This window comes from Rana temporaria, chromosome 5, assembly GCF_905171775.1.
Source record: "Rana temporaria chromosome 5, aRanTem1.1, whole genome shotgun sequence".
In the NCBI taxonomy this organism is placed as follows: Eukaryota; Metazoa; Chordata; class Amphibia; order Anura; family Ranidae; genus Rana; species Rana temporaria.
This window is the reverse complement of record NC_053493.1, coordinates 142,981,877-142,994,079: the sequence shown is the minus strand read 5'-3', so window position 1 is coordinate 142,994,079 and position 12,203 is coordinate 142,981,877. Positions and strand designations below refer to the sequence as shown.

Below are 12,203 nucleotides of genomic sequence, written 5' to 3'. Positions count from 1 at the left end.
AGAACATACAAACGACACAATTTTTAGCACAAAATGCATTCACTACATATTTTCATTGATTTTGGCCTCATTTGAACTTATATGGTCAAATCAGATAAACAAGAACAACCCCACCAAACAGCAGTTAATCCTATTTTATCATGTACTGTAACAGACAAATATGACAATAGCAGGACTATAAAGTTTTGTTATGATTTAGAGTAGAAAGTAGAATATTGCCTTAGGGAGAATTCTGATATACTTGTGCAGACACTTGTAATTCTCTTGTTTATGTAAAAGTCTCAAAGCTTTGCATTGGTACTTAAAAATACTTAAAAATTGAATGTTTTATGTACTTGTGTGTCTTATGCTTTACACCTTGCATTCAGAGTTCAAGATATTGTAAACACTCTTCAACCGGGTGATAATATTAAATATGTTTTTCAATGTACTCTTCTTCTCTCTTCTTGCAAATATATATTCACACTTACCAAAATCAGATCTTTCTTTATTTTCCAGCCATTGCTAGCAGCACAACAGTTGGCATCTGCTGTAGCGGGAGTAATGCCGGGAGGTGCGACGGGCCTTAACCAGCCCATCCTCATCCCATTTAACATGGCCGGGCAACTTGGGGGGCAACAAGGACTGGTCCTGACATTGCCTACAGCAAACCTTACAAATATTCAAGGTCTGGTGGCAGCTGCAGCTGCTGGAGGGATAATGACGCTGCCATTGCAAAATCTACAAGGTACGTTTTTTCTCATTTATATAAAAACATAGAATTTATTTAATTACACTTTAAGGATATTGAATTTTTATGCGATAGCATGATCTGTTGTTGAGATTCTAACAATGACATATATATTTAGAAGTTTATGAATCAACTGTTGATTAAAAATCAAACCTATCCCATCGTTGTGTTTGCAAGCACAGTATGACTCCAATTTAGCTCGTAACTTACAGTAAGTGAGAGCTGCATTGAAGCTTTTCTAGTAGTTTGGTTATGTTAATAAAATGCTAGAGATTAAAGCGGTTCTCCACCCTAAAGTGGATTCCCGCTGATCAGAACCCTCCCCCCTCCGGTGTCACATTTGACACCTTTCAGGGGGGAGGGGGGTGCAGATACCTGTCTAAAGACAGGTATTTGCACCCACTTCCGGCCACACGCTACGGGCAAAAGACGGGTTTTTCTGACTTCCCGTCTGTCGCCCGTTGTGTGCTGGGAACACTCGGCTCCCAGCACACAGCGTGTGAGCCAATCGGCGGGCGCAGCGCGACTCGCGCATTCGCCGTAGAAAACCGGGTAGTGAAGCCGGAGCGCTTCACTTCCTGGTTCCCTCACTGAGGATGGCGGGGGGAGCAGCAGAGAGACGAGCGATCGCTCGTCCTCTGCTGCGATCGGCGCTGGACTCCAGGACAGGTAAGTGTCCTAATATTAAAAGTCAGCAGCTGCAGTATTTGTAGCTGCTGGCTTTTAATATTTTTTTCCCATGGCACATCCGCTTTAATTACTAGGAGTAGCCATTGATGGAAAACTTGGATCTATGTAGGTTAAGTTACACAAGTAGCCTATAGTACCAACCCCACATGAGTGCAGAATGCTCCCATCATGTGCATACAATTGATAGAATTTGTTGCTAGCCTAGCTTTTTCCACAAGGAGCCGCTTATTACCTATTTATTTTTTGCTACCCCTAGTGATTTATCACTAGTGATATTAATAGCACAAGCTACGTTGTTTAGCACCAGCCTTATATTTCAGTTATGAATGGCCATATCACCTGCTGGCTATTACTATCTCACTGAAACTTCAAAGGTAAGATCTACTTCTGTTGCAGCCATTTTGAATAAAACAATCTATAATGTAATATGTATTGATGTAGATGTATCTTCAAAATGTATGTAAATCAGTAGGGCATAGGCCAAATCATTATATTATTTTTAGTTAAAGAGACAGTAAAGTCACTTTTTAAATTAAAATAGTACACATAATTATACTTACCTGCTCCATGCAATGGTAGTGCACCTCCTCTTCTGTGGTCCTCTATTATGTTGTTTTCTCCTCCTCTTTAGTATGTGCCCTCATAGCAAGCCCCATCTTATGGAGGTACACATGCAGGCTTGCTCCCAAACTGGGCTGTGTGCGTCCATAGCTGTACATAGTGCAGCTTGGTCCTGCCCCCTGCTCCCACTTTACAGGATTTAATTGACAGCAGCAGGAGCCAATGGCTCCCTCAGCTCTTAACAAAGCCTTTACGACCAGAAAGAGGGGAGAGAAGACTTGCAGCCGGGCACAGCTCTAGATCGACAAAGAACTTAGGTAGGTGTTAAGAAGGGGATAACAGGCAGTGCAATTTGTTTACCCCAATGCAGGGAATGCATTAAATTAATAAAAAAGTTGTTCCAAGCTCCCATTCTGGGCATCCCATGTATCATTATTTCTGGCTACCAATTCTTACTCTAGAGCAGGGGTCTCCAAACTTTCTAAACAAAGGGCCAGTTTACTGTCCTTCAGATTTCAGGAGGGCCAGATTGTGGCCAGTGGGAGTGGAAATTTTTCTGGCATCAGTAGGAGTAAACATCACCACATTTGGAATTAGGTTAGATGAATAGTGCCCAATCGTTGGTATCATAAAGAGGAATAGTGCCCTATTATTAGTGTCTGTGGGAGAAATGGTGCTCCATTAATGGTGTTTGATGGCAGACTAGTGTTCTGTATCAATGGGAGGATTAGTGCATCAAGGGCCGGAAAAAAGCAAGCAAGGGCCGCATCCGGCCCCCGGGCCACAGTTTGGAGACCCCTGCTCTAGAGAATGCGTTACTTTCAATCAAAACCTAGATATGCCCAGAAAGCCTTTTTTTTTTCCTTTTTTCTTTGGATAGGAATATTTTAACATTGCTCTAAACCTGTGGTGAGATAAGCAGATGAAAAAAAGTGCATATACACCAGCCACTAGTAGGGATATTAAAAGGAACTTGATTCATTTTGGTGTGATGTCATTTTGGGTTGATTTGCCCTTTAATCTTACTGTGTCCTGGTCAGTGTCTTACAATAAATATATGCAGTGTAGTCCTCCATGCAGCTTCTTGAAATGGACAATGTTTGGTAAACCTCAAAAAGCCAATCCTCAAGCTACATCAGACCAACTTTTCTGAGCAGAAATGTTGTTGAAAAATAGTAAGATGTGAGCAGTATGATCAATACATCCAATAGTGTAATTTGTAGAATTGTATTATTTTTCATTAGTAGATTAAAGTATATGTAAACATCAACAATTAACTTCCCCCATCTTTTGGCCTATTACATATAATAATTAAATCATTTTAATTGCATGATAAGGGCAAAGAATACCTATTGATCCTGCCAGAAATCCAGTTCTATACTGTGTATTCTATTTGTGTTATTTCTGTATTCTGGACATTCTATTTGTGTTTTCTCAAGCAGTTTTATCAGCCCTGCTCAGTTCATTTCTGGGACCAACAGAATCACCCCCGCCCCCCACCACACACCAAGGAGATATGTTCTGTAGTCTTTACTGTTTTCAGGTGACAACTCTGCTCAATTATAGATAGAGTACAGAGAATGATAGTTGCCACCCAAGAAAAGAAAAATATGTTTCAAGATCACCAGATTAAAATAAAGAAAAAAAGACAAAAAAATAAAACAAACTAGTAAATTGCATTACAGTATATCACATTTCTGTTCTTGGGGTTAGTTACACTATAATGTATACAGTATGTAATGCTATTGCCTCTCATGGCACTATTCAAAGTAAGTTTTACAAATAAGGATGTTTTGATATCCTGTAAGTGTTACAGTGTGTCTTTAACTGCTCGCCAACCACCCGCAATACTTTTAATGTGGATGGGCAGCACAACTGGTCTACCACTAGGGATGAACTTTGAGTTCTCATGTTCGACTCGAACATTGCCTGTTCGGCAAACGGCGAACAATTTGGGGTGTTCGCGGCAAATTAGAAAAGCCGCGGAACACCCTGTAAAAGTCTATGGGAGAAATCTAAAGTGATAATTTTTAAGGCTATTATGCAAGTTATTGTCATAAAAAGTGTTTGGGGACCTGGGTCCTGCCCCAGGGGACATGTATCAAAGCAGTGATTTTAATAATGCTTAAAGTGAAACAATAAAAGTGAAATATTCCTTTAAATTTCATACCTGGGGGGGGGGGGTGTATAGTATGCCTGTGAAGTAGCGCTTGTTTCCAATGCTTAGAACTGTCCCTGCACAAAGTGTCATTTCTGAAGGAAAAAAGTCATTTAAAATCACTTGCGGCTATAATGAATTGTCGGCTCCCGGCAATACAGAGAAAAGTCATTCATAAAAAAAAAGCGTAGAGGTCCCCCCAAATTCAATTACCAGGCCCTTCAGGTCTGGTATGGATATTAAGGGGAACCCTGCGTCAAATTAAAAAAAAATGTCGTGAGGTTCCCCCCAAATATCCATTCCAGACCCTTCAGGTCTGGTATGGATTTTAAGAGGAACTCCACCCCAAATAAAAAAAAATGGCGTGGAGTTCCCCCCAAAAATCCACACCAGACCCTTTATCCGAGCATGCAACCTGGCAGGCTGCAGGAAAAGAGGGGAGACGAGAGAGCACCCCCCCTCCTGAACCGTACCAGGCCACATGCCCTCAACATTGGGAGGATGCTTTGGGGGTCTGTGATGTTGATGGGGACAGGGGGCTTCATCCCCACAACCCTTGCCCGGTGGTTGTGGGGGTCTGCGGGCGGGGGCTTATCAGAATTTGGAAGACCCCTTTAACAAAGGGGACCCCCAGATCCCGCCCGTGAATTGGTAATGGGGTACATTGTACCTCTACCATTTCACAAAGAAAGTGTAAATAATTGTAAAAAAAAACAAAACACAGGCACCGTTGGGAAAGTCCTTTATTAAAAAAAAAAATCCTGCGGCGATTAAAAGATGTCCTCTTTGACTGTTTTTTTTTTAGAAATGTAATTTTTGCTGCAGCATGTTTTATACAGTACATGCTACAGATGTGCCAGTTTACAGGCAGACTAAAGGGAACCCACCAGGCACTTTATTTGAAGGAATGTTTCATTTTTATTGTTACACTTTAGGCATAATTAAAATTGCTGCACCTAAAAAACAATTGTTGTTTGCATTGGTACATGACCCCCAGGGCAGTACCTAGACCCCCATACCCCTTTTATGGCCAATTACTTGCATATAAAGCCCCATACACACTATGGGCCAGATCGACAAAAACGGGCGTATATTTAGGCGGGCGTAGCGCATCTCATATGCGCTACGCCGCCGTAAATCAGAGTGGCTCGTAGGGTATCCACAAAGAACTCGCTCCCATATGTGGGCCGGCGTAACGTAAATCTGCCGGCGTAAGGCCGCCTAATTCAAAGTAGGCTTGGAGTGGGCGTGTTGTATGTCAATCTAGTATGACCCCACGTATTTGACGATTTTTACGAACGGCACATGCACCGTCCGTGGACGTATCCCAGTGCGCATGTGCGAAATCACGTCGCAAATAGTCAATGCTTTCGACGTGAACGTAACTTACGCAAAGCCCTATTCGCGAACGATTTACGCAAACGACGTAAATGACGGAAAATTTTACGCTGTCCCGACGTCCATACTTAACATTGCGTACGCCTCTTAGAGCCAGGGGTAACGTTACGCCGAAAAAAGCCTTACGTAAACAACGTTTAAAAATTGCGCCAGGCGGACGTACGTTTGAAAATCGGCATATCTAGCTAATTTGCATACTCTACGCGGAAATCAACGGAAGCGCCACCTAGCGGCCAGCGTAAATATGCACCTAAGATCCGACGGCGTACTAAGACGTACGTCGGTAGGATCTAGCCCACATTCAGGCGTATTTTGTTTTGTGGATACAAAACAAAGATACGACGGCGCATCGTAGAACTTACGCGGCGTATCAATAGATACGCCAACGTAACTCTTTGTGGATCTGGCCCTATCAGTTTTCCTGCAGGTTTTTCTCTTCAGGTTTACCAAAACCATGTAGTGCCTGCCTGATTGCATACGAATTAAAACTCTTAAGATTTGACCTCATATTATATGGTTTTGGTAAACCTGAAGAGAAAAACCTGCAGGAAAACTGATAGTGTGTATGGGGCTTAAGCCTTCAAAATTGGCACTTTTCTTGTTTCAGCTCCCATAGACTTCACTGGAGTTCGCTTATTGTGGCAGAACTTTTCCCCTGTTCGGGAGTTCTGCTTTGAAATGAACAGGGGGTGCTCGGCCCATCTCTAGTTATAAGCAATAGCTGTGTAAAAAAAAAAAAACCCTGATCACCCCACTCCCCCAGAGTAGTACCGTGTCACTATGGTGACACTAAGCTACTTTGATGACATTTAAAAAAATTGGTAAATAAATAAATTCAAAAAATATAAAAAAGAAATAACAAATTGAATAAAAAAATGTTTTTACATACAGTTTTCCTGATCACTGCCACACCAGTCATATGATTTGGATGGCTCTTGAGGGTTAATATGCCATATGTATAATGATCCATTTCACAACAACAATAATCAAATGGTGCTCTAAACCAAAAATATCTATACCAAATCATACTCTCTATATCCAACCATATATGCAAACATACAAACAATTATTATGTGTTGTTTACGGGTTAGCACTTTTGCCTTGCATCACTGGGGTTCTCGATTTGAATCCTGGCAAGAACATTATCTGCAAATCACATGACAGTAACTCTGTGTATTTAGGCATCTAGTCGTGATGAAGATGACTTGCTGAAGTTCAGACCAAGTATCAACATAGGGAAGAAAGGGGATCTAAGTGACTTTAAATGTAGCATGGTTGTTGGTGAAAGACAAGCTGGTCTGAGTATTTAAAAAACTGCTGATTTACTGGGATTTTCACGCACAAACATCTCTAGGGTTTACAGAAAATGGTCCGAAAAAGAGAAAATATGCAGTGAGCGGCAGTTGGGTGGATGACAATTCCTGGTTGATGTCAGAGGTCAGAGGAGAATGGGCAGACTGGTTCGAGATGATAGAAAGGCAACAGTAATTCAAATAACCACTCATTACAACCAAAGTATGCCGAATACCATCTCTAAACGCACAACACATCAAACCTTGAAGAAGATGGGTTTCAGCAGCAGAAGACCACACCGGGTGCCACCCCTGTCAGCTAAGAAACTGCTAGAAAACTCAGGCCTCGTACACACGGCCGAGTTTCTCGGCAAAAACCAGCAAGAAGCTTGCTGGGTTTTTATTTTTGCCGAGGAAACCGGTCGTGTGTACACTTTTCAACAAGGAAACCGCCGAGGATCTCGTCGGGCCAAAAATAAAGCATGTCTTCTTTTTCCCCGGCTGCAATGGGAAAATTTGGCTCGCCGAGATCCTCGGCGGCTTCACAAGGAACTCGACGAGCAAAACGATGTATTTTGCCCGTCGAGTTTCTCTGCCGTGTGTATGAGGCCTGAGGCTACAATTCACGCAGGCTCACCAAAATTCAGCAGTTTTAGACTTAATCAAGAAAACAAGCCCATCATATGCTAATTGGGTCAAACTCTGGAATCTTGAATGGACAATATTAGATATCCACACCAAAATCCATTACAGCAAGATGATTGTGGTGGGTAGAATGTCTAGTCTAATATATGAACAGGTCTGAATCTGGTATCCACATTTCATTTTACAGAAAGGGGCCTTTACAGATTTAAAACCATAAAATTAAAAGTAAAAATATTCTTGAAATAAAGTTACCGTACTTTATTATTTTTTTTTTCTTATTATTGTCCCCTGAGTACCACCTGTTGGTATAGCAGCAGCTTATGCAGCACCTTGTGGCTATTTTAAAGATTAATGTCAACAGACCTTTCTTATCATACTTGTAAATGGTTTTCACTTTAATGTTTAAAATAATGTCTCTCTCATACCATTAACTTGCTGCAAGGAACCTGTCAGTCATAAATCATAAATGAAAAGGGGCAAGCTAATGCACAAATTTTACTTGTTTAAAATTTGAGAGTGCATGTAAAGTAGGCAAGCAAAGATTAAAATAATGCAGAAACAGCACAGAGTAAAAGCAAATTTAACAAAGTGAAGGAAGAGGCTTTTTAGACGAGGTAGATGATAAAATCTTAATGAAGAAACAGGCATTATAAAAATGCGTCCAGCTGCATGTTTTTGCTTATGTGTATATATAGCATTATAAATAAACATTAAGTAATGGAACACAGTACGTCATGAATTCATTTTGCTTACTAGTTTTCAGTTCTTTGCTGAAAGCACATAATCACTATCGGCCTGTTCTACTGCTTAACCTTTTGTAGGCTATTTTATTTTTTTACCTCGATTTCATGTCTTCCCAATGTTTTTTTATTATTATTTTTTTATAATTTTTTTTATAAGAATTCTAAATATGAGGCCTTGTACTCACGACCGGATCTGTGCGCTGGAAACTGTCTGCCCGACAGTTTCCGGCGTACAAGGCTGATTTGTGTTTTGTTCCGCTGGCGTGTACACACCAGCGGACCAAATTCCCGTCGTACCGGAACGCGTGCACGTAAACTACGTACGACGTCACTATAAAGGGGAAGACCAAAGTTAATGGCGCCGCCCTCTGTTCCTCTTTTGCTAGTTACGTGTTTGCTCGTGTTAGTGAAGGTTTGGTTAGAGCTGATTCGCGCTTCTCGGTCTCCAGGCTTTGACAGCGTGTATTCACGGGTTCAGTGCGTGTGCTTGCGGTAACGTAGTTGTCATTCGGCTATAGGCAAGCAGGTTGTTTCTGCTTTAGCAGTTGCATCCTGTGCGCTCGTATCTGTTTGTCACGCGTTTGTCGCAGGTAGTGCTGGATTTGCGAGTGCTTTCTGTTTCAGTGTGTTCTTGACTGACCAGCCGGCCGGTTTGAAGCCATGATGGAGCAGCAGCGTCAATTTTCGCGAGTTGGTGCTGTTTATGGGATGGCTGCTGGATATGTTCATTTGTCCAGTACTTTGGCCAGAAACAGGGGGCGGAGGCGTTTCTGGACCAAGAATTGGTTGCGCCAGCGTGACCAGTTCTCACATATGCCTCTGCTTAGGGAACTCCAGGAGAATAATCCTAATGACTTTAGGAATTTTCTCCGCATGACGGACCCCGTATTCAACCGTCTGCTGGATCTTCTGTCCCCCTATATCACGAGGCAGGACACTGTGATGCGCCAAGCCATCACGGCCGAGCAGAGGCTTATTGCCACGTTGCGGTACCTGGCGACTGGGAGGAGCCTGCAGGACCTCAAGTTCTCGACAGGCATCTCTCCGCAGGCGCTTGGGGTCATCATACCGGACACGTGTGCTGCCATCATCAAAGTTATGCATGAGGAGTATATTAAGGTAAGTTTCCTGGCTCTAATAATGTGGCCAACTAACTTTATTTTTATTTTCCCAGATATGCTGTGTGTTTAACTAACGTTACCTTTTCTCCCTATGCATGTTGATATCAGCTTTACATGTTTTATTCTTGGCCTACCTGCATATTTGTCCCTTACCCAATATTAACCTGTCCAGCATGCTATCCTAGGGACAAACCCACCTTGCCATTTTTTCAAACAGGACTTTTTGGTTTTTGTGTCCCCCCCTTCAAACTTTTATTGTCCCCATCAGAGGGCTGTGGAGTCTCTTAATGAAGTGGCCCTATATATTTCATTTCCCAAATTCTCCATGCACATTTTTCTAATGCAATTTTAATACTGTGAACTGTCACAAGGATGCTTGTAGGATGTATTTGTTACAAAGTACTAAATCTCTAATTTTGTTTGTCCCCACAGCTACCCTCCACACCACAGGAATGGCAGTCTGTGGCTTCCCAATTTGCCCAGCGGTGTGATTTTCCAAACTGCGGTGGAGCAATAGATGGGAAACACGTCCGCATTGTGCCCCCACCCCGCTCGGGGTCCTACTATTATAATTACAAGGGTTATCATAGTATTGTGTTGATGGCGGTGGTGTCGGCACAGTATGAGTTTCTATATGTGGACGTGGGGAAGAACGGCCGGATGTCTGATGGGGGAGTGTTCGCACGGACTGATTTCTATGATCGTCTCCAAGCTGGTGGTCTGGCATTGCCACCAGATGAAGATAATGTGGAAGGACTTCCGTTTGTGTTCCTAGCGGACGAGGCTTTCGGGCTTGGTCCTCACCTCATGCGGCCTTTTCCCCAGAGGACCCTCACCTCAGAGAGGAGTGTGTTTAATTTTCGGTTGGCCAGGGCTCGGAGGGTAGTCGAGAATGCCTTTGGGATACTCACCAACCGGTTCCGCCTGTTCAGGACATCGATACATCTGGCGGAATATAAATTGGACACCGTTGTATTTGCCTGCTGCATTTTGCACAACTTTTTACGCAGGCACTCCCAGACGTACCTACCCGACATCGGTTCTGAGGCAAGACTACCCTCAGATCCCCTTCCCGGGCTGGACACTGGTCGCGCTGGCTTGGCCCCCCAATCAGCTCGTGAGGTACGCGACAAATATGTTGAGTACTTCATGGGTCGGGGGGCCATTGCTATGCCAGATCATATTTCTTTCTAATTCGGCCCCCAAAGAAAGGAATATTCTAAAAAATAATAAATAATTAGACCATTGGACTTTATACAGTTGTTTGTCATTAATGCTTTTTCTCTTTTTCTGTCTTCCTGGTTCTCTAACTAACTTCTTCAATTGTAATGCATAATTGATTTCTCCACTTTTAGTAACTAACCACATTTTGCACAGTATTCACTCATCTACAAACAGGGTATTGAGTCTAGAAATAAGAAGCAACTCCATTTGTAAATGTTGAGGTCAAGTTTTTTTAATTTTTGCTTGTTCATGACCCCAAAAATAATTTTATATTTTTTTCATTACTCCCTGCTTTTGTACTTAGGAGTCTTCAAAAATTTTTTAAACTTTTTTTTTTTTTTCAGGTAATTCAACCAAAAATATTATGCAGATTATACATTTATTAACAAGTTCTCTTTTTTTTTACTCAAATATAGTTAGATTTATTGTTTACATATATATATATATATAGATTATATTTGGTGGGGTGTTTACCGCCTTAAATTTATTTTTGGCCATATTTTTTAGGCACAAAAAACAATAATTTTTTAACCATTTTTTTTGTTTTTGGTGTGTTTTTCTAAAAGAAAATTTTTAGGTGAGAATTTGGAGTCAAATCTCTACTTCACTAAATTCAGTGATTAGAGAGATTTATAATTCTATATATATATTTTTTAAAATTTTTGGCGTTGTTTATTCTTTATGGTCTAAACTTTATAGTATCCCAAAATGTTCAACATGGTCAAAAAGTAACAAAATCCAATTCCAAAAATATAAAAACTCACAACAGCAGTCAGTCATGGTGTGCTTTCACACTGGAACACGCCAAAATTGGAAGATACACACATTCAGTGCAAACTCGCCAAATGTCATTGGTTCAACAGACAAATGGCCACATGTGCTATCTGACATCATGGGTGATCAATGTCTGTGTTTTGTGGGAGCAAACCCTTCCTCTCAACTACTTGAGGATGGAGGAGGGGGTTGGACCCACAAAGCACAGACATTAGATATTCTGTGATGGCAGATAGCACATGTTGGCACACTGTGTGTGTATCTTCAAATTTTGGCGTATTCATTATTCAAACTGTAAAAATGTTTGTGGGGGCGGGGGATGGGCGGGGGGTGTTTCAGTCTTTGACACGGCCCATCATGTCAATAATGTTCTTAAAATTAGATTCGATGACCATCATTCTTTGCCGCATATTGTCCATTTCCGTGCTGCATTCCAAAAGGACATTTGTTACATTCTGTTCCATGAGAAACATCCTTTCACGCATATTGTGCATTTCAGTGCTGCACTCCATTACCTGCTGAATAATTATAGCAGCACTTGCACGTGAAAATATTGGCACACCATCCTCCTCCCCTAAAACAAAAAAAAAAAATGGCATTTACAATATTATTTTTCAATGAGGCCTATCTACATATGTTTTTTTGAATCAAGCTAGGGTGACACTGACCTGATGGGCTTCTCCTTTCCACCTCTTCGACATCTTCTATCACTCCTCCTTCTTCCACCACCTCCCCATCATCTTCAATCACTCCTCCTTCTTCCACCACTTCCCCATCATCTTGGACTCCTCCTTCATCCATCAATCCACCTTCTTTCAATTCGCCAAATTGTTCTTCCGCCACTTGCCCTTCATCTGCTATGACTTC

The 12,203-nt window shown here is 41.7% G+C and overlaps 1 protein-coding gene across 1 annotated transcript in view; it reads left to right on the top strand.

Moving 5' to 3' along the window:
- Window positions 1-6,847, top strand: part of LOC120941123 (POU domain, class 6, transcription factor 2-like) — a 223,190-nt gene extending 216,343 nt beyond the window's left edge. Inside the window, exons 3-5 of the mRNA XM_040354404.1 lie at window positions 499-727; window positions 3,424-3,524; window positions 6,719-6,847. Of these exons, the coding sequence (XP_040210338.1) occupies window positions 499-727; window positions 3,424-3,524; window positions 6,719-6,847 (459 nt within the window). The remainder of the gene's footprint in view (window positions 1-498; window positions 728-3,423; window positions 3,525-6,718) is intronic.
- The last annotated feature ends 5,356 nt before the right edge of the window (window positions 6,848-12,203 follow it).